This window comes from Uranotaenia lowii, chromosome 3, assembly GCF_029784155.1.
Source record: "Uranotaenia lowii strain MFRU-FL chromosome 3, ASM2978415v1, whole genome shotgun sequence".
NCBI lineage: Eukaryota > Metazoa > Arthropoda > Insecta > Diptera > Culicidae > Uranotaenia > Uranotaenia lowii.
In genome coordinates, this window is record NC_073693.1 from 1,462,695 (window position 1) to 1,486,318 (window position 23,624).

At 36.9% G+C, this 23,624-nt stretch overlaps 1 protein-coding gene across 1 annotated transcript; it reads left to right on the forward strand.

Moving 5' to 3' along the window:
- Positions 1 to 914: 914 nt before the first annotated feature.
- LOC129758708 (uncharacterized) lies at positions 915 to 7,256 on the forward strand. Its single transcript, XM_055756300.1, has 5 exons — positions 915 to 3,079; positions 3,137 to 3,798; positions 4,261 to 4,399; positions 6,618 to 6,872; positions 6,944 to 7,256. The coding sequence occupies exons 1-5, from the start codon at positions 915 to 917 to the stop codon at positions 7,254 to 7,256; spliced, it is 3,534 nt and encodes a 1,177-aa protein (XP_055612275.1).
- Positions 7,257 to 23,624: the final 16,368 nt, after the last annotated feature.

Sequence of the window (23,624 nt, forward strand, 5' to 3'; positions counted from 1 at the left end):
ACCATCTGACAACCCTGCACGCACCTGATGTCTTTTGCGGAGGCAGTGTTAGAAAAGGAAGGAAAACATATCGACAATCAAAATGCTTGAACACCCCCAGCAATAAAAAACATCGCACGGCTTGACAGTCATGCCGTCGCGTATGTGTGGTAGTGTGTGACTACTGAAACAGCTGACTGAAGCAGCCAGCAGCAGCACAGTCGAACATAAACCATCGCCGTGTTGAAATCGTCCCACAATAAACCGCCGCGAATCTAATCGAAATTAAAGTTTAAGTGGTTTTTATTTTATCCGCGAATTCCGAACAAGTGTCCGAACCGGTTAAGTGCTCGGGTGAACATTTTTCCCCCAACATTTTGGTCCTTCGAAGCCAGATTCAGGACATTTGTGGAAGCCCCGTGGACCGCGGAATAGTGAAGCTGTTCGAGCTATTGTTCCTGCCTGATAGCTGCACCATTTTGGACGCAGGATTCGCCATCGCTACAGCAGCTGAGAGACGACGCCGCGACGCCATCGCAGATTTCGGTGCAATTGGAAATTGCAGTTAATCACCTGGAACTGTTCAGCACTTTTGAGGAGACAATAAACAGTAAACGAGTTCGGTAAAGTGTACGATTGGTGGCTTGATGCATGTGGCCTACCTGAGAGAAAAAATAAAGATATTGCATGTGAGTAAGACTTGGTTTGTTGCATGTGGTGTGAGCCTTGTACGCTGTAATTTGGTCTCGGATTCTGCCGCTACATTTCACTTTGTTGATTTTTATTGGTTGCCTCCCCCTCGCTGCTGTCAATAGGGTTGCCAGTTGTCAGTTTTCGCCGCAGTACTGTGGAACGTCGAGTTGATTTATCGGTCAGTGAATTAATATTGCAGTGTAACATATTTGGTGCAGTGTCAGATTTTCTAAAGTGTAGCAATGTCTAAAAGTACGCTGAAGGCTTTGCTAAAACGTGAACGGCAGTTATATGTTATTTTTGATGGTACGGATAGATTCATCCAAACCTATCAGATTGATAGTGATCGGTGTCAATTAAGTTCGAGATTGCATGTGATTGATACTGTGTACAGTGAGTTTTTTGAAATACGGAGCAAAATTGAACTTTTGCTGGATGAAGCGGATGAGAAAGAGCAGAAAGATGCTGACAGTGAAGTCAAAGGAGAGATCGCCAAGCAACGTGAAGAGGAAAACGACAAGGTTCTACAGCAATTCGATGACCGATACTTCGCGATCCGAGGTGACCTCCTTAGACTCCAAGGTGATAAGGATGCCTTAGGTGTGAACGCAACCAGCATCAGTCAGAGTCAGTCTGCGTCAGGGAATACTTCAAGAGTAAAGCTGCCAGAGATACGTTTGCCGTCCTTCAGTGGAAAAATAAGAGAGTGGATTACATTCCGGGATTCCTTCCGAAGCCTTATCCATGACAACGAGCATCTGACGTCTATGGATAAGTTTACGTACCTTCGTTCCTCTCTACAGGGTGATGCACTGAAGGAAATCAACAACATCGAGCTTTCAGAGGCAAACTACGACGTCGCCTGGAAAACTTTGCAAGTTCGTTATGAAAATAAGAAGCTGATTGTGAAGGCTCATCTCGACGCTCTTTTCGCCCTCGAACCGCTTAAAAAGGAGAATTATGACGGTCTGAACTTCCTCATCAGCGAGTTTGAGAAAAACTTGATGATGTTACAGAAAATCGGAGAGCCAACGGAGTCTTGGAGCACAATATTAGTCTACATGTTGTGTTCTAGACTAGATTCTGCAACATTGCGCCAATGGGAGACGCATTACGGGTCTAAGGAGGTCCCAACGTACGAAGAGCTGCTTCTGTTCTTGCAAGGTCACTGCTCTGTTCTCCAATCAATCACCTCTGCAAGAAATCCACCATCCGAAGCCCGTCAGACGAGATCAACAGTTTGTAATACAACCATCAGATCAGTTTCACGTTGTCCGTTCTGTGCAGATCCATGGCACTCACCGTTCCAGTGTGGCAAATTTCATCGGATGAAGGTTCCCGAGCGAATGGATGCTGCTATTCGCAACAAGTTGTGTCGGAATTGTTTGATGCCAGGCCACTTCTACCGAAATTGTGAACGAGGTTCTTGCCATCATTGTCAGCAGAAGCACCACAGTATGTTACATTCTAGATCCTCCGTTCCACAGCCGCAGTTTTCGGCACAATACCGACAGCAGAATCAAACGCGTTCGGCGCAACAAATACCGTTTCAACCGCAACCGCAGCCAATGAATCAACAGCAACAACACAACTCAAGACCAATACAGCATGCGCACACCACAACACAGCATGCACAAACCCACTCACACAACACAAACACAAATCCAGACAACGCACAAGCCACCACAAGTCAGAATTACGTAGCACTTCCGTTTACACCGTCTCGTAATATTTTACTGTCCACGGCGATGATCCGAGTCAAGGATCGTTTTGGAAATACACTTCTGGCACGTGCGCTGCTAGATTCGTGTTCTCAGCATTGTTTAATGACACGTGAATTCTCTCGTCGGCTGAAGTTCCATGAAACCCCTACGTTTTTGTCGGTGCAAGGCATTGGCTCCTCTCAAATGGTTTCAACGAAGTTAGTTTCCGCAGAAGTTGGTTCTAGATCCCCCAGAATTTCTCAGTTTAAAGAATGGATGCAATTTTTTGTACTGCCAAGGTTAACAGTTGATCTGCCTACTGCTGCTTTTGATCCTTCGATCCTTACGCTGCCGAGTTCGGCCTGTTTAGCAGATCCTGGGTTTTATGAGTCTGGTCCAATAGATGTTATTATTGGAGCCGAATTTTATATGGATTTATTGTCGGATGGAAGAATGAAGCCGTTAGAGAACGGCCCCACATTACAGAATACAGTTTTTGGTTGGATTGTGTCTGGTAGATTGCCCAATAATCAAAATTCAGTTTCTCAGTCAGAAGTTTATGTCTGTTCAGTCGGTGATATTCAAGATCAGCTCACACGTTTTTGGGAGCTCGAAACATGTCATGTTCGCAGCGTTCAGTCGATTGAAGAGTCAGCTTGTGAAGAGATTTTTAAGAATACTACTGTCAGAGATGAGTCAGGAAGGTTTGTTGTAACTTTGCCTAAAAAAGAAGGTTTTTTGAATCGGATTGGAGATTCCAGAGTTATCGCCACGAAACGGTTTTTGAGTTTGGAGAAACGATTATCAATGGATTCTGAAATGAAAAGGTCGTATTCTGAATTTATTCATGAGTATCAGAGTCTTGGTCATATGTCAGAAGTTATCGACAGCTCAAGTCAGTTGAATGAAGTTTGCTACTATTTGCCGCATCACGCAGTTCTTAAGCCCGAAAGTACCACGACAAAGTTACGGGTGGTTTTCGACGCTTCCTGTAAGTCGTCGACAGGAGTCTCGTTGAATGATGCGCTTATGGTTGGCCCGGTTGTACAAGATGAGCTGATCGATATTGTTTTGCGATTCAGATTGTGTCAGTTTGCGATTGTGGCAGATATTGCCAAAATGTACCGTATGATCCAAGTTCAGAAATCAGACCAAAAATTGCAGAAAGTTCTTTGGCGAGACTCCACCGATCAACCCCTTCGCACTTACGAGTTGTTAACAGTAACTTACGGAACAGCGTCAGCGCCTTACTTGGCAACAAAGTGTTTGCAAGTCCTAGCCGATCAGGGTTCTAAAACTCATCCCTTAGCGTCGAAGATTTTGGGTCGTTGTTTCTACGTCGATGATATGCTTGCTGGAGTTGACAGTATTGAAGAAGGTGTACAGTTAGTCAAAGAAATGTCAGAATTAATGGACTCAGCAGGTATGTCTTTGCGAAAATACGTTTCGAACAGCTCAGAAATACTCTTAGAAATCCCTGAAAATCTTCGAGATGAACGTTCGGTTTTGGAGCTTGATTCATCAAGTTCGATGGTGAAAACTTTGGGATTGTTATGGGAACCTGAGTCAGATGTTTTTCGGTTTAGTACTCCAAGTTGGAAGAGTTCAGCACCCATTACGAAAAGGTCAATTTTGTCAGATGTTTCTAAGTTATTTGATCCATTGGGATTAGTCGGTCCTGTGATTATTCAGGCAAAAATTTTCGTTCAAGAACTTTGGAAACTACAATGCGGATGGGATGACGAGCTTACCGAAGATTTAAAGAGCGCTTGGGATGAATACAGAAGAAATTTGATTGGGTTAGATAATGTGTCAGTACCACGATGGGTGGGTGTCAGTAAAACAGTCAGTTCATTACAAATCCATGGATTTTGTGATGCGTCAGAGAAGGCCTATGGGGCCTGTATTTATGTCAGAACTGTGTCAGAATCGGGAGAAACTGTTGTTCACTTGATGACCTCAAAATCACGAGTTGCCCCTCTAGAGAATCTCCAGAAAAAGAAGAAACGTCAGTCGATTCCAAGGTTAGAGCTATCGTCTGCATTACTGCTTGCTCACCTGTTTGAGAAGCTCGTGAAAGGCACGGAGCTGTCTTCTTTCAAATCTTTTTTCTGGACAGATTCGATGATAGTTAAATGTTGGCTTGCGTCTTCACCGTCGAGATGGACTAATTTTGTGGCAAATCGTGTGTCTGAAATCCAGCACATTACACGGTCGGGCGTGTGGAGTCATGTCGCAGGCACAGAAAACCCAGCGGATATCATATCGCGAGGAATGACCCCCGCTCAGTTACAGTATCAGTCTCTTTGGTTTCATGGTCCCAGTTGGTTGCGACTGGAGGAATCGCATTGGCCTCAACCTCAACAAGTTTGCCCAGAAATACCCAGTTCCTTGCTCGAAGAGAGAGGAGCTGTCACTGCCGTCACTGATTCTTTGACAACCAATGAGATATTTGAATTGAGAGCCTCACTTGTAGATTCAATTCGGTTGACCGCGTACTTTTTGCGATTTCGCTTCAATGCGCAAAAGTGTAACAACAGTAACAGAAAAGTCGGATATTTGTCAGCATCAGAGTTAGAAGAAGCCCTTCAGTGCTTAGTCAGATTGTCCCAAAAAGAAAATTTTCCGAAAGAATATGCAGATTTGTCGAATAACCGTCAGATTTCAGTCAGTTCAAAGTTGCTGTCTCTCAATCCACGCATGATAAATGGAATAATTTGTGTCGGTGGTCGATTAGAGAATGCAGCAATCTCTGAAACGAGAAAACATCCGTTTATATTGGACTATAAACATCCGCTTACCAGATCAGTCATGTCGTATTACCATGAGAAGTTGTTTCACGCTGGACAGCAGCTGTTGATCGCAACAGTTCGTCAAAAGTTTTGGCCAATTCATGCAGGCAGTTTGGCTCGGTCAGTAATCCATAATTGCGTACGTTGTTTTCGTGCTAGACCCAAAATTCAAGAACAGCTTATGGCTGATTTACCCCCGGAAAGAGTGACTCAAAACCCAGTTTTTCAACGTGTGGGAGTAGATTACTGCGGCCCATTCCTTGTCAATTATCCCCAACGTCGATGTCGCCCGGTGAAGGTATTTGTAGCCATTTATGTGTGTCTGGTTACGAAAGCTGTGCATCTTGAAGTTGCGTCAGATTTGTCAACAGATGGGTTTCTTGCCACTTTCAAACGGTTTTGTGGCCGAAGAAGCACGCCAAGTTTGATTATGTGTGATAACGGCAGAAATTTTGTTGGAGCCAAACGGAAACTCGACGAACTTTCCAAGTTATTCAGCGAGAATAGTTTCCAAGAATCGGTTGTAAAGCACTCAGCAAACCAGGGGATAGAATTTAAGTTTATCCCAGCTCGATCACCCAATTTTGGTGGACTTTGGGAGTCAGCCGTGAAGTCGTTCAAATCACTTTTGAAGCGCACTATTGGTACACGCACGTTGGGTCTAGAAGAACTGCAGACAGTCGTTGTACAAATTGAGGCAGTTCTAAATTCACGTCCGCTCACTCCGTGTAGTAACGATCCAAACGATTTCGAAGTGCTTACTCCTGGTCATTTTTTGGTTCAAAAATCGCTTACTGCTCCCCCAGAACAGAACTGGGAAGATGTACCAGACAATCGTTTAAATGTATTGCACAGAATGGAAAAAACAGCCCAACAAATTTGGAAAAGATGGTCAACTCAATACTTGTCTGATCTGCATAACAGAACGAAATGGTCAAAACAGCGAGATAACATCAAGGTCGGAACGATGGTAGTTCTTAAAGAGGACAATTTACCGCCATTACAATGGACAATCGGAAGAGTGTCAGAAATTCACCCTGGGTCAGATGGTAATGTCAGAGTTGTAACTGTTCGAACGCAATCTGGAAGTTATCAAAGAGGCATTTCGAAGATATGCATCTTACCAATTCGTGACAATAATGTCACCTCGGAGAAAGAACAACAGAGTTAGATTTTGTCAGTTTTGAGTTTGTATTTGAAGTCTTGAAAGTATACAGTTTGCCAATCAAAATTCAATTAAGACCTAATTGAATGTACAATAATTATGCCCGATTTAAAAGCATGAAGCATGTGATTTTGTCAGATATATGTCGTTTGAGTACTGTGTCAGAAAATTTACGTCAGAATGAAACACATGGTTTCACTAACAGAGGCGTTAAGCGCCAGCACTACAAGGTGCACGTTTCACGTGAAGGCTGTGTCAGAAAGAAACATAAGGTTTCACCAACAGAGGCGTTAAGCGCCAGCACAATAGTGTGCACGTTCGGCATAAGGGTTGTCCTCCGTCAGATGCAGTGCGCCTATCGCAAAATAAGGTTGACAGGTACCAATCAACCTTCTGGTCCCAGCAGAGCAGCGTCCGACAGGCCTGGCCAGCATTGTCCCGCGCAGCTCAGGCTAAAAACCCCGCGCATGAACTACAAACCGTAGATTACACCAGCGAAGCGAGAACCGAGACGTCTGAGGAGTCCGCGGAGGCCTTGGGGCCTCCGCACCAGGCAAGTTCCCTTCAAAATTTTCAATTTACGGTTTAAAAAGCGTATTGTATCTTACCAGGTCACCCCTTCTACTGGTCATCGAATCTCATCACACGTCGGTGGCATCGCAGCACTTCAACGAGGTTTCGCAATCAGCAGACAAGTTCGATCGACAAATTCCCAAGTCATCCACCACAGACCAACATCAGTCAACGAGAATTCAGTGCAACCTAAAACAGCGAGACAAGAAATTAGTTCATCAATCACCGAAGCAGTTGAAAATCAGCACACTGGTAACCGTATTCGAACTGCAGGTGCAGTATACAACAGCTGATTCCGACCCAGCAGCTAACGGGATCCTTCTGATGCAAATTGGCAGCTCCATGCATTGAACACAACATTCTTCAACACCAGATTCAAATACCACATATGAACAGCAACACATATTCACGCACTAATTAGATTTTTAAGAATATTTAAAGCAAATTTGCTTTCGCAGCTAGTAAAATTGTTAGTTTAACTAGTTTCACCGGCACAGAAGAGAAGAAATATGAAATCAAAACAAAACTGAATTATTTTTATATACCGTTAGAGTAAGCAAGATAGATTGAAATGATATTTCAAGGCGGGCGGCATATGTTAGAAAAGGAAGGAAAACATATCGACAATCAAAATGCTTGAACACCCCCAGCAATAAAAAACATCGCACGGCTTGACAGTCATGCCGTCGCGTATGTGTGGTAGTGTGTGACTACCGAAACAGCTGACTGAAGCAGCCAGCAGCAGCACAGTCGAACATAAACCATCGCCGTGTTGAAATCGTCCCACAATAAACCGCCGCGAATCTAATCGAAATTAAAGTTTAAGTGGTTTTTATTTTATCCGCGAATTCCGAACAAGTGTCCGAACCGGTTAAGTGCTCGGGTGAACATTTTTCCCCCAACAGGCAGTGAACCGTTTAAATTTTGCGATATTGGATCGGTCGGATGCTGTGTGATGACAGACAGACTACCTCGCATAACCAGTCGAGATTATTCTCTGGTGGAATTCCATTAGCTGTCGTCATACATCGCAATCACAACGAACGGTTCAAAACCATCATAGCAGGCCAATTTGAATAAATCAACGCGCAGCTACGGTGATCGAAATTGCGAGCAAAGGACAATAATGAACCCATCACAACACACCATCTTAACGACAATCGAACATCCCGTTGGCTAGGATTCCTATCTAGTGGGTATCTAGCAGGCGTTGGATTATGAAAAAAACGGTGCTACTGAGTTGAGAAAATGATACGTTTATTGACACATTGAAGCAGCTTGGCGCAATCAGTGCCAACTTCGATCTCACACCTGATGAGCGGGAAAGTCGGATTTTTATGCCAGGAAATGAATTGTTCCAGGAGGGGTTAAACATATTATAATCCAGCAGTATGCTCGGTACCTACTAGAGGGCAAATGTAGCATGCCACACTCCTTGTACTATTTACACACCACGAGACCAGGCAGCAGGAACCGATAATGATTATGGCCGTTGATTACGCCATGCCATCAGCATCACACATGCGAAATCTTTCCTCTGTCTTAACCCCCCGAGGGTCTCTGGTGGGGTTCATCATCTGACTGTTAGCTTCAAGTTGCTACAAAACAGGAGCGCTTCATATCTTGGGCTGCTCCCGTTGAGTAATAGAATTTAATGATGATAAAGGGTAATTACCACTAGAGCACGAAATTACCATCATCACGACGGGATTTTATTAATTCTTAATCGCTCGGCTGCTCGGGCGCAGTTTTCCGATGCTGTGCTGCGGTTGTTGGTTCGCGCGATTATTTACTTGGTGCAATTTTGTCAGCTTGTACTCAAAGGTGGAGGAAAAACAAACGCCAAATCGATTATCGCCAAAAGATTACTTAAAAGACACTTACGGGAGAAACGAGAGCACGGAAGTGTAATTTTTGCAACATTTTATAGCGTAAACTGTTGGTGAAGTACATCGCCCAGGTTAAAGTCAACGAATTACTTGGGTAAAATATCCTAGTTATTAAGCGTGTTTTTATGAGTTTCAAATTATTTGAGAAAAGTGCTTGTGCTTTAGTTAGTTCATCGAAATATAACAGGCCAGTAGTTGTTCCAAAACACGATATAATCTTCAACATATAGTTCGGAAAAGTTTTACTGAATCTGAGACACAGATGAACAGATTTACAAGCTAAGCCTTGAAACGTGTATAAAGTACCAATGACTATTTTGAATCCATTTTATGACTTTTGGTTGAGCCACCAGATGTCTCAAAGGACATAGGAGAGTACTGCCCAAAAGAAAATTCAGTGTAAGCAAAACCAAATACAAATATCTAGTCAGTTTTGAACGGGTCGTATGAGCTAATTGTTATAGTTTTTTTTTTACTGAGATACGAACAATTTACTGATGAAGTTTCTAAACACATACAGGGTAAAATACCTAAATTTCGACAGTTTTTGCTCGATTTGTCAGAAAAACATGTCAATATACTAATTGACTTAAATTTTTCATCTCTAATATGATTGGTTCCATGAATCAGATTATTTTCTACATTCTCTATCTTTTTTATTGATCGAAAGTTTAAAGAAAAAGTTTTTATTATCAATTTACTAAAACCTTTCGATGATCTAGTTTTCGACATTCAATTTTAGTTTTCGACACAAAAAGTTTTAGTTTTCGACAAGAACATTTTCACCTACTTTGTTAGCACAGGAATGTGAATTTTTGCATATTAGATTGCTTGTCTACTTCACGGCGTTTTTTACTCCATGGAAACAGTATAAACATACACAGGAAGATGAGTGTCGAAATATAGATTATTAGGTGAATTTTCAGCGCTAGTTTTGGAAAGCTCAAAAAACAGTTAAAATTTCTTAAAATGTTAGCAAAAATATGAAATAAATTACTAAAAAGATTAATTCCAGAACCTTATCTATCCATTGATTCCTTTTATGTTGCTTTCAATTGAATAAAAGTGTAGTTTTTTAATGATTCAAAATCATTCTTATTTGGTCGATAGCATTTAATATCACAGATGATTTAGAATGTTATTTTCAATTATTGATTTACTACTATTAAACAATTTATTTATAAGAATTTTTATATTCAACGTATACTAAACTGGGAGAACGAAAATAGAAAAATATGACCATAGATAACTTGAGCCACCAAATAGAAAAATAAGCTTTTCATTGAAAATTTGTCGAAAACTAGCTCCTGTCGAAATCTAGAGTATCTACCATGATATTTGAATATTAGTCACACATGAAAGTGCACGATGCATAGAATTGATTCGAGGAACTACGTGGTGGTCAGTAATATTTTAATTGGATTAACTTGGTTAGTTTCATCTAACTTCGATGTTTGTTATTCTGGTAGTTCGTTTTTTATTTCGGCAGCCTGTAGTGAAAAAAATAATAATGATGCGATTTTTCTCAGCCAAAAAGTTATTCTAATGAAATTGAACAATTCAATTAAGTTCAAGTTCAATAAAGTTACTTGATTGCGCCCATTAAAAAAATTGATACTTTTGAGACTGCTTTCTAGAAACAGTGCCATCTTTTGTACCGTCACAAGTTACAAATCAAGCAATAGATGGCACTTTTTCGTCAGCTTCTTTGCACGAGAACAGTTGAAATTTTACTCCAGTTTTTGTTAATCTCGACTAGGTGGTTCATAAAATTTCATTTATCTGTCCACGTGGTATACGTTTAGTGGCATTCACACGAAGATAGTGGATTTTTATCAACACTTTTTTTGCTTAGGTATTTTCAAATTTCTGATCAAATAACTTGTGTGATTTTGTACCATGTATATTTTATGCAATTTCGTTTCACATAAGTTTTTGTCATTTTTTTTTCAATTGAGGCACTTAGGAGGGGTGCAAGTGATTTTTTATCAAAACTGAGATAAACTGTTTTTTGGATAGTTAAAGTATAGATTAACATTCTGTAGAAGACACAGGTCAAAAGAAAAATTATTTCGAAATTTAAAGCTATTTATAAAAAAAACGTGTCAATGAAAATCCTGTTTCGTTTGGTGTCAGAAGGGTGCAAGTGCACTTGCACCCTTCTGACACCAAAGGATTATACTTTTAGGCTGATTTCATTAGAACGTACACTGCCGGCCAAAAGTTTGGGATCACCCACTAAAAAACATGCAAATTTTGATCGTTCATATCTCAGCCGCCTCAGGACATATTGAAAATCTTCTGATCTCATTTGAAAGATAATGAGCAATAGCTATCTCGGAGGTATTTTGCACAAATATAATGTTTTAGTTTTGAACTTAAAACTTAACCTAAAGTTATAACATTTTCAAAAAGTCGCACTCAATATTCAAAGCCGATCATCTCGGGATAGGGTGGACCAAATCTCAAAATTTGAGTGGCATTAGAATTCCTGTTCTTTACTTCTCAAAACACAATCAAAAAAATTTGAGAAAAAATTCAAGAATGTATTTTTAATTAATAAAATAGACACTCGAGTTATCGTCCAAAAGTTTGGGATCACCTCTTTGTATGGTGAGTTTGGGATCATTCTTATAAAAACATGCAAATTTGTTTTATTCATATCTTTCTCATCTAACATCGTATTGCAGAGCTGAAGGGTTCATTTGGAAGCTTAGGAATTGTTGTTTTTTAATAAATTCATTCAAAAATTATATTTTGAAGTGATAACCATAAAAAAATTACCTGAAATTAATTGTTTTTTTTGAAAGTTCTCAGATTTTTTTTATAGTTCTCACCTTAAAATATAATTTTTGAATGAATTTATTAAAAAACAACAATTCCTAAGCTTCCAAATGAACCCTTCAGCTCTGCAATACGATGTTAGATGAGAAAGATATGAATAAAACAAATTTGCATGTTTTTATAAGAATGATCCCAAACTCACCATACAAAGAGGTGATCCCAAACTTTTGGACGATAACTCGAGTGTCTATTTTATTAATTAAAAATACATTCTTGAAGTTTTTCTCAAATTTTTTTGATTGTGTTTTGAGAAGTAAAGAACAGGAATTCTAATGCCACTCAAATTTTGAGATTTGGTCCACCCTATCCCGAGATGATCGGCTTTGAATATTGAGTGCGACTTTTTGAAAATGTTATAACTTTAGGTTAAGTTTTAAGTTCAAAACTAAAACATTATATTTGGGCAAAATACCTCCGAGATAGCTATTGCTCATTATCTTTCAAATGAGATCAGAAGATTTTCAATAAGTCCTAAGGCGGCTGAGATATGAACGATCAAAATTTGCATGTTTTTTAGTGGGTGATCCCAAACTTTTGGCCGGCAGTGTATACATTTTTGTCAGTTGAAAACAACATCATATAGCTCCGACTAGGATTTTCTACTGGTTCTGACCAGGATAATCCAAAGTCCTCAGATAGAGAAGTGATGAAAATAGATTCAGGTTTAACTTCGTCGGCATGAAAATCTCATTGTTATGTATACAAAAAAATCTTAAATATTTTTTTATGGCAAATTTAGCCAATGCTAATAGGGATAAAAGGCAAACACAAAACGCACTTAACAATAATTTTTTTGGCAAATATATCTAAGAAAAATCTCTCGGATGAAAGCTCAGAGGATTCAGAGTTTTCGACAGGCTCTGATCATGATGTCACATACTATCCCACGGAACAAAATGAAACTTCGAAAAGTTCAGATGGGTCGTTGCGACAGGTAGTTTATAAAAAATTACATTAAGTCTTTTAAGGAATATTTACATAACTGTTTAGGAAAGAGACCTGGTATAATTAAACCCAAAAAAGAAAAATTAACATCCACGGTTCTTCTAGAGACTCAACTGGCCATTCATCAAGACCCCAAAAACGCCAACGAAATCAGGCAGTCTGGAAACTCATCCTGCGAAAAAAGCTACGAAACCAAGGGGAAGCGTACGTTGGTCCTACCGGAAAAGCGACCAACTAAACAGTTAATTTCAATGAATGAACATATGCAGGTATTCTTGTGTAGCCGTTAAGGAAAAAGAGAGATTGAAAGTTTTCAACAAATTCTGGGAATTAGGATAGTGGAACTTGCAAACCTCGTTCATTATGAGTTGCATAGAAATTTGAAGCCCGAAAATGCAGAAAATTAAATGTGTGAACAAAAACAAAACATCTAGTATCATGCTGAAAATACTCGTTACATACAGGATGCTATCATATTGTTTGGAGTCAGAGGGGTGCAAGTGTCATTCTTGGGATCAGAAGGGTGCAAGTGAAAAATATCAATAAAAGTAGTTCACCGTTTTAACATAAATATCGCAAAAACTTTGGTTTTTCTTTCAGAATCGTTCATTTTAGACCTCATGAGACACACTCCATCGAAAATTTAGTAGAAAAATTGATTCGATAATTTTGATTTAGAAAAAAAACTTTGAGGTCCGTTTTCTCGAAATCATCATTTCGGCACTTGCACCCCTCTGATCCTAAGCGCCTCAATTTATAATAAATGTGCACTAACTGATCCGGTGTGCTTTGCTACACCTTCCAAAAATTCAAGAAATTTAGCCATTCATGTATTTTCCCAACATTTTAAATTCAATTGCAAAATCATTGAGATGTTCCTTCACTACAACTATTCTTCTACTTTTTAAACTTCATTAAAATTGTTTTTTTTTTTCTATTTTTGTTTTAATTCATTCAGTGACTCTGGATTTCTTTGCTTTATAACTTTATTACTACAACAATACTTTTTTAATATACGGAAACCTCTATGTCCCTTTTCAATGTATCTCAAACTATCATAGAAGCATTTTTCGTAAGAAAATAACGTCACGGGCCACATTTCGCTCCATTAACCCTACCATGCCTAATTTTGTTTCATTTTTTCGATTAGTTAGAACTAGAATTTAAATTGTAAGGGGTCTCAAACCATCAGAAAAACAATTCATGGAACCATTTCTCATACCAAAAAACCCTTCCCAGCCAAATTTGGTTCCATTTCTCAAATAGTTCTCAAGCTTTGCAAAAAAAAGGTATGGAATCCCCCCTCCTCCCTTCCTATTCCCCCAGTCCTCCTGGAAGAAGGGAGGGGTCTGAAATAATAATTGAAACATTTCTTGTAAACCAATATCCGCCCTTGCCAAATTCGGTTTATGTTCTCGATTTATGTAAAAAATTTACAGGTAGCCCCCCTCTACCATTCCTATCTTCCAAGTGGAAGGTAGGAGGGCTTCCAAATATTCATGGAAACATTCCTCGACTTCGAATATCCTTAACAAACTGTACATACCTTTTTTTTAAAGATAGATGTTATAGGGAAATAAAGCTCAACAAACGACTTACGGTTCTGAAGTTCTTCAAGAAAAACAAGCGTGACGTAACGTCGGGCAAGAAAATCGCTTTCGAAAAAAAAAAAATCTCAAAAACGATTTATAACAAACTTGCTTACTCACACTTCTTAAAAGTAAATGAAGTTTAATAAAAATTATTAAAATTTTAATTGTTTTGTCACATGTCAAATTTGGCATTTTATTTGACATAACTCGAAAACTCGTATCAAACAAATACGAGTTTTCGAGTTATGTCAAATAAAATGTGAATAAAACCAAATTATTCGTAAACAAACAACCTAACTTATAAAATATGAACCCTTTTGCTTGATAAGTCCTTGGTTTAAGCCAAAAAAAAAAAAAACTGATAAGAGAGACCCCCTGCCCTTCCCATCTTCCTGCTGAAAGAGTATCAAGGTCTTTAATAATCAAAACCCTGTTTTTTCGTACCCAAAAATCATCTCATATCTAATTTATTTCCATTGGTTGATAAGTTTTTTAACTTTACAACCAACCTCCCCTTACCTTTAACTTTAAAGGGTAAGGGTCTAGTACTTTCGTAGAAACAATATCTCGTACCCAAATACCTTTCCATGCCAAATTTGATTTAAATTGCTGGCTTTGTTAGCAAAAATTGAGAACTTATGGGAAGCATAAATTGTTAACAAAATTGTATTGGATCCACTCCCATCTTCCTATGTACCTACTCAATGGAGGGAGGGTTATGTGTCAAATAATCAAGGAACTTTACCCAAATGGGTTTCCATGCCAAATTTTGTCCATTAGTTAGATAAATTCTCGGATCATGCGAAAAAATTGTATGGAAGCCTTCTTCCTCTTTTCCCATATTCCCAATCCCATCATCCTTCTGCAAGAAATGAATTGTTTCAAAAAGAAATATTTCTTGTAACTCCCATTCCCCTTCCAATCTCCCCATTGGATGGAGAAGTGAGTACTTAATATCCATAGAAATATTCCTCGTACTCAAATACCTTTTGATGCCGAATTTGGTTTCATGTGCCTTATTAATCCTTGAGTTATGCAAAAAATTTGTATGGAAGACCACGTTCCCCCCTTTGTATCACCAGACTGAAAAAAATGTGAGGATTCAATTTATCATAGAAACATTTCTCGTTTTCAAATATCCGCACATGCTAAATTTGGTTTCATTTGCTCGATCAGCTTTACAGTTATGCCGAAAATTTGTCACTTTTCAACTGAAATCATCAAATAGCGCATTCTAACATCTAAAAAAGGGTTGTAAGAAGTTGAAATTTCGATATTTAAATAGAATTTTTTTTTTCTTGATACTGAAGTTTTAAAAGCCTAAATAAAAAAAAAAAGATCAAAACAAAATATATCAAAATTCACAATTATTTCTATAATTTTTGGAGAACGTTCTGATCTTTGATTTAAGATCATATCACAATTTTGATGAAGACCGTAAAACGTCTAATGGTTTAATGAAGTACCGTCAAACGGGGCATCATGCAACAGCGGGGTTAGATGCAACATTTATATATCACCATACTGAATCAATTTTTAATTTAATGTATTGTAATTAAGTTATCTTTTAATGATTACAAAATGATGATGACATAATTTCTCGCATCTTAAGCTAGTTTTTTAAAGGTTTTTATTTTTATATAAAATTTATAAAATCGGGCAATAAATGTACAAATTTTAACATTTTTCGATGCCGTAAAGAACTTTACCCAGTATGACGGATTGGTTTGATAATATTACCTACAAACTTTTTACTGGTTTCCTCATGCTGTACCAACACTGTTGGTGTAAAAATATGTTTCGAACAATCACTCAATTTTTATAAATAGGGTAAAATACCTAGATTTCGACAGTTTTGGCTTGATTTCTCAGAAAAAACCATGTAAATAAACTATTTGACTAAAGTTTTTCATTTCAAATGTGATTGGTTATATGAATCAGATTTTTTTCTTCATTCTCTACCTTTTTTATTGATCAAAAGTTTCAAAACAACGTTTTTTATAGCCTTTTACTAAAATCTCTCGATGATCTAGTTTTCGACATTCAATTTTAGTTTTCGACACAAAAAGTTTTAGTTTTCGACAAGAATATTTCCACCTCCTTTGTTAGCCCAGCAATATGAATATTTGCGTATTGGAATTGCTTGTCTACTTCACGGCGTTTTTTGCACCATGGAAACAGTATAAACATACAGAAGAAGATGGGTGTCGAAAAATAGATTATTGGGAGAATTTTCAGCGCTAGTTTTCGACAGCTCAAAAAACAGTTGAAATTTCATTAAATGTTAGCAAAAATATTCAATAAATTACTAAAAAGATTGATCTCAGAACCTTAACCTTTCCATTGATTCCTTTTATGTTGCTTTTAATCAAATAAAAGGAGGGTTTTTCGTGATTCAAAATCATTCTTATTTGGTCGTTGGAATTGAATTTCACAGGTGATTTAGAATATTACTTTTAAATTATTTATTTACAACTATTCAATAACTTATTTAGAGGAATTTTTATATTCAAGGTTTACTAAAGTGGGAGAGCAAAAATAGAAAAATATGAAGATAGATAGCTTGAGTCACCAAACAGAAAGATAAGCCTTTCCTTAAAATTTTGTCTAAAACTAGCTACTGTCGAAATCTAGAGTATCTACCCTAAATATTTTTATAATTCAGATAGGTGTCTGGGGTAAAATGCAACAGCATGCATATCAAAGAAACACCTTGTAAATATCATTTCCATGTGCTTGAATATAAATGTCATGCATCACGCGTTTTAAACATTGACATTCATTCATCCAAACATTTATTTTTATGATTTCAGCTTGAAGAATATTTAACACCTTAATGTATCCCTTTATTTTCAGGAAAAAAGTCTTTACTTTCAGAAAATTAGTTTTTATAGACCAAAAAATTACTACAATTGGTGTTTTTATCGTGATGGTCGTTAAGGAATCGCAAATATATTAAAAACTAAATTTTCAAACGTGTTCATAAGTTTTGTCATTAAATATAAAGTTCGAGAAACATTTTATTTAAATAACTTAGATAAAGTTTTTAATGTCGCTTTAATTTCTGTAAAAAAATGATTTAAGGATGCCTCATGGCGTTCGAAATTTTGAATATTTTGACCTTCTTAAACTTCCAAGTGACAGAAAAAAAGGAATCCTATATTGTCAAAGAACGCATAAAACTGTGTAAAATGACAAAAAGAACAAATTCAATTTTGATGATTCTGTTTTTTACTATTAACTGATCTTTTTTTTTAAATTGGCTTTGGGATCTATCGCTTTCATTATAAAATTTCAAGTTGAGGTATTTAATTTTAGCACTTGAAGGACCGGCAAATTTTTTATAACACATTATTTTTATCGTTTTTCTTCTAATATCGTTCAATAGCTCATTCCAGATGGTTTTTGTTATAAAATGGAAATATTTTTTCACATTGGGTGCACGGAATCCCCTCATTTCCGCATGTATGTCATAATTTAAATATTTCTAATAATTATCAAAAAACTCAATCACATCATCAATCTTAGTGGAAAATTCTGTTAAATAACTATGTGTGTTGACCATGGGTGCCCGGTTTTATCTCAATTCTCTCAATTCTCTCATGGCTCTGAAGTTTTTCAATATAATGATAATAAACTATATTTGATATATTATAGGTTTTAAAGCATAATTTTTCTATAAGCAGAGTAAATTTACCATGAGAGCACGACTTCACCGCCATTCATCTAAAATTAACTTTTTTTATGGTAAAGGTAAAAAGAAACTGCTTCTGTAGATTCGATATAAAAATTGTGTTATATGTAAGGTTCTTCACTAATCATCGAAGATTGGGTCTTTTGAAAAAGTATAAAGAACAATCTTCACTTAGCAAACTTGAAACAATTCCTTAACAATAATTAAAAAAAATACGTTTCTCATGTTTAGCACCGCTTATTCACTCCTGAAAAATAATGTCAATCATATCTTAAAATAATTCGTTTCCTTATTCATTATTATTAGACACGTACATATATCCAATCGTATATTTAAATGATTTGGTGGTAATTCAATCAATACATATTGTAAAATTTTTACAATGATTTATTAATCCGAAAAAGTTTTCCAATTGCCAAATATCGCATTTCAAATACCTCACATATGTATTTTATTTGCAAGTACAGACCCCGTTCGTTTTTGGCAACATTCGATTTTGGCAACATTCGATTTTGGCAACATCCGATTTTGGCACATGTGCCAAAATCGAACGGTTTTTAGAAACAACATTACCTTTAAGTTTTCGTTATAACAGGACCACGTTATTTTAGATATACACCATAAATACGGTTTTATGTTCTGAAATAGTGATAAAATGCAACAATGAAAACAAAAGTTTTCAAAAAAAATTATAAAGTACTCAAAAATGACAAAAAGATGAAAAATTCAAAAAGTTTAAAAACAAATTCAAACAAAACACTGAAAATGATAAAAAACAACTGAAAAATGATGAAGAATGACAAAAACAGCAAATATAACAAATGAAAACAAACATTTTAAACAAAATAAGAAAAGTGCAAAATGCATCAAAAACATTATGGAAAAAGTTAGAAATTTCTTCAAATGGTCGGAAATTTACTAAAAATATCGTTTTTGATAATAATAACAGCTAATTTGTAAAAATAGCTGAAAAAAAAGTTGAGAAAAAAAACCATTCGATTTTGGCAACATTCGATTTTGGCAACACAAAATGTACAGGCGTGTTGCCAAAATCGAACGGGGTCTGTAAATAAGATTTATGACTGAACGAGAACCGTTGGTAACAATCATTGACCCCAAATTATGCAAACAAAATATTCGTTTAGCATTAAAAAAAATTTACTATTGTTTATGTACAGTTAATTTCCGTGTATATCAAACGAAATATAAACTGTCTTAAAAATTTTCGTTTCCTAACATCTGATTCAAAAATATTTGGTATTCTGATGGAAACTGTTAAGATAAGTGGAATGAAAAAATCTTGTGAGACATTTTCGTATGTCTGTATTTTATTCTAAAAAATGCATTTGCTATTATTCTAGCCAAGAAAATCTTTAACAATATTTGACCGTCTTCCGAACTTTGAAGGCGCTCATGAAAGTTTATGGTGCTTTGAGAGAAAAATAGCAACATAACTTAACATTCTAATATGACTCGGTTTGGAAAATCCCATGAAAATGAAGAGATAATGTTTTTCTGAATTTAGAACATTATTTTGATCGATAATTCGCCTATTATTGAGATTTTTTTGATTTAGTTAGGGTTAAATTTGAAGAAATTCAAAGCTATCTTTTTTCTAAAATCGGTACTCCGAGAAAAAAAATTAAACTCACCGTATTAGAATGTACCGTGTCTCGATTTGGTTGTTTCGTTTACTTTTGAGCGGCAGATTTCGTTGTAAGATGGTTTGCGATTACCGTTGATGCCCTTGTTTTTCAATTTTAAACTGCAGCACTTCAACGCCTACTATATGAACCGATTCCTCAGCGTTACTGGACGTGTTGATCTATACGAAGAGGCTGTAGCACAGTAGGCGATCTGAAAGAAATATAAATAATAGTGGTTCAGTTAGAAATTAGAATAAAACAAATTTGAATTTTCAGATAAAGTTGTGGCTAATGTTTCGATATTCTTTTTTGAAGGTTTTAATAAATGGGTCAATTGAACAAATTCCAAATTAAAAAAAAAACATCAGAACTCAAGTCATGCTGTAGTTTTTGAATAAAAAATATTGATAAAACACATTTAAAGTAGTTTACGTATTTATCTAACAGATCCCCAAGTTGAACAACAATCTGTTTTTCATAAACTGTCCTCTCGTCCTTTGGCGGGCTTTCACGAATTAAACGCTTGGTAAAAGATCGAGTTTTAAGATAATTAAAAAGTGTTTTAGCCACGCCGTGAACTCTAGTATACAATTTCCTAAGCACCCATTGACACAGTTTTCCCTTCATTCCAGTTCTGTAAGGTGACACCTCGAAATGTCAAAAGGAGAAAATGTAAATGTGATCCACTTCCTCAATAGACCTTTCCCTGCTAGCTAGGCCTACAATAGAGACACGCCGGCCGTGAAACTCGGTGACCGTGTAAATTCGAACCACCGCTAATCCCAATAAGGTAAAACATCCCGCCAGGAGAGGACCTTAATCCATCATCAGGTCATCCCGGTTCGCCAGAGAAAAAAAAAACATAGGAAAAGACGCGACGCGACGACCAAAACAAAAACCGGCTTCTACGATCCGGTGAAAAATTCCGGGTGGAAGCTCGACGGCGAAATCGAGGCCAACTACGATTCCTTCCTGCGATCCTGAACTTTTCTTTTGGCTCGAGCTCAAAGCAGCCGGTTCGATTGAAGTTCATAAGCGTGCTTCTATTGGTTCCGTATAATTCTCTTATCGATACCACCCTCTTACACCCTCTTGCTTGAAGAAGAATTGTGTCAGACGACACGACTCGGATAAGCCGAAGATAGTTCAATATACCCGTAAAAGGATTGCATAACCGTTAGTCAGAAGAAGGCTCAGCGTCACAATTATTCATGGGGGTCGTTTCCTTCTTGCAGAGTTAAGACAAAACAGACACACAGACATCGTTTACCCCTAATGATGATGAGGGTGATCGTTCTTCGTGATTATTGTTAGTAGAGCGTGCTTTGGGGCTATAAATAAAATTTACATAAATTAACGCGCCCGGTTGAGAAGCGCGCACGCCGAAATGATCAGCTGACTCAGAAAGAGCTTGAAAGACAGGACCTAGAGAAGAAAAAAAGCAGTTCACAATACAAACAAGGAAACTCCGGCCGGCTCAGCGGAATTCCTCTGATCTCTGAAGAATCCACGATCTCGATCCTCGAAAACGGGAAAAAACGTGAAGAACAGCAAAGCGCAAAACGAGTTCACCCAATAAATGTTTCCTCGACGAATGTAGGACAATGACTGGCTGGCTGACGAACTGGTCCCATTCCGGTTGATCTGCGTTATTGATCTGGGGCTATGGGGCTCTGAACTTTGTTGAAGAATCTGTAGAATGTTCAAATCAGCGACTTTAACCAAGTGTATTTTGTGTTTAAGATTATTCAATGATTTTAATTGAAATAAATCTTAATATGTATAAATCTACGAAATGCACAACCTGCAGAACCACGTTTCCAAAAATAGAGAACACTCAAGAAAAAGTTTCCATTTCCCGATCGGAGATTTCCATAAATTAATCGAGATCGGAGGATCGATTCCATTCGCTTTGTTTTTGGTATTTCCGATTTTGGAAATGAGCCCCTGGCCCAATAAGTGCGGTTCTTGGGATTATGTTATGATACATGTTTCTGTCCCTTTCGAATTGAATCGATTCGCTTGGATGTCGGCAAATCGACAAAGCAGCTGATCAGAAGCGACAACACTTTCAAGATCGGACTCGTACCCCAAAATCGACGAATATATTAATTAAGGACCGCTGCCAGTCAGGTCATTCTAACTGTTTTTCTTCACCTCTTGTGTGATGTGTGCGGGGTTCTGTTTTTCTTGCCTCCGAGCCAATCGTCATAAAAACGGTTGAGAACATGATTTTCGAATATTTGCTCACAGGTGGTCCCATCATATCGAAATCGATTCTACAGTCTTGAAAGGTAAATTTGCTTCAGAGAATGATTTTATTACGGTTAATTTACGATTTCTTTTTATTGCTTGTGTGAACTGTTTAGCTTTTGCCATTTTTTAAATTGCTATTTTGACCAAAACCAAATTGTATTATTATTTTTTTTAAAAGGCGAAAACAGTTACTAGTTGAGTTTTCTTCATTTATTTGAATTAAGCAATGAGAAATTCTATTTCTGATCAATGCAATTTGTTGATACAAGAAAAGATGATAGAGAATGTACAATATTTGGTCTGCTCTTCCTATGGCGACCGTCAAAAATCTAGCATAACAGCTTCAAATATACTACATTATTCTATTTTTTACAATTAAGTAAAAATCGCTTAAAAAAACTTATTGCTTAAATGACAAAATTGACAAAATTGAACAAAATTGACAAAATTGACAAAATTGACAAAATTGACAAAATTGACAAAATTGACAAAATTGACAAAATTGACAAAATTGACAAAATTGACAAAATTGACAAAATTGACAAAATTGACAAAATTGACAAAATTGACAAAATTGACAAAATTGACGAAATTGACAAAATTGACAAATTGACAAAATTGACAAAATTGACAAAATTGACAAAATTGACAAAATTGACAAAATTGACCAAACTGACAAAATTGACAAAAATGACAAAAATGACAAAAATGACAAAAATGACAAAAATGACAAAAATGACAAAAATGACAAAAATGACAAAAATGACAAAAATGATAAAAATTACAAAAAATATAAAAATTAGAAAAATTACAAAAAATACAAAAATGACAAAAATGACAAAAATGACAAAAATGACAAAAATGACAAAAATGACAGAAATTGACAGGATTGAAATTAATGTTGAAAATTGACAAAAATGACACAATTCACATAACAACCACGAAAGTGAAAAAAAAATAAAATGCAAAAATGACACCAAAAAAATTGTTATGAATTTCTGATTTTTCAGCTGTTTTTAAAAATACTTCATAAAAAGCCTTCTGATTCAAACGTTTGTAAGTGCACAAAATCTACTTTCGGAAAAAACAGACCTAAATTTTTTTTCAATGCACAATTTTGTGTTTTTTTAACGAGCTATTTTTAGTTTTTATTCGAACAATGAGGTTCTGAGGGTCTCACATGTTATTCAGCTTTGACGAACCTAGGTTCAACTTCAATCAGAAGACATTTAACTTTAGTTAAATCAACATCTCGATTTATAATTCATCGAGTCGATTCGGAAGCAGTAAACATTCATCACCAACGAATGCACGATGATGGTCAGAACTTGACCAGCCAAATTAATTGCAAATTCGAAACCTGTTCCCAGAGCCCTATTTGTGCATTCAGATTAATTCACTTATAACTGTCCCAGATCTAAGATATTAAACTACACACCCAAGGCAGATATAAAATTAATCAACCAGAATCACCTTTCCTTAGCCTTGCTTGGTGTCAGTTGTCCGGTCCAAGTTGGCCATGCCTTCTCGTCTTCTATTCCCGGGACGCGAGGAAGCCAATCGAAGCAACCACAAAACGCAAAGATCGATATCAACTAGTCAAGCAGAACCTAACTAATTATGGTTTATTAATTAAGCAACTATCCACCACATCGAGCGCGCCAAACCAAACGGTACATAATATCACGGCCTGCCGTTCGTTCGATTCGTTCCGCATGTCTGCGATCCCTGGGGGCATCGACAAATCACCTGGCAGTCTGAGTCTAGGTTCCTAGATTTCTTCCTAAGTTGTTGTCCCAGACGACGACGACATCAACCGTTGAAGAAGACGACGACGGATCCCGCAGGGCATC

Excerpts from the sequence above, each read along its gene's own strand:
- LOC129758708 (XM_055756300.1), top strand. The coding sequence starts at position 915 with ATGTCTAAAAGTACGCTGAAGGCTTTGCTAAAACGTGAACGGCAGTTA. Across the intron at positions 3,080-3,136 it reads GTCAGAGATGAGTCAGGAAG|AGTTATCGCCACGAAACGGT; the intron begins GTTTGTTGTAAC and ends TGGAGATTCCAG. Across the intron at positions 3,799-4,260 it reads AGAATTAATGGACTCAGCAG|AGAAGGCCTATGGGGCCTGT; the intron begins GTATGTCTTTGC and ends GTGATGCGTCAG.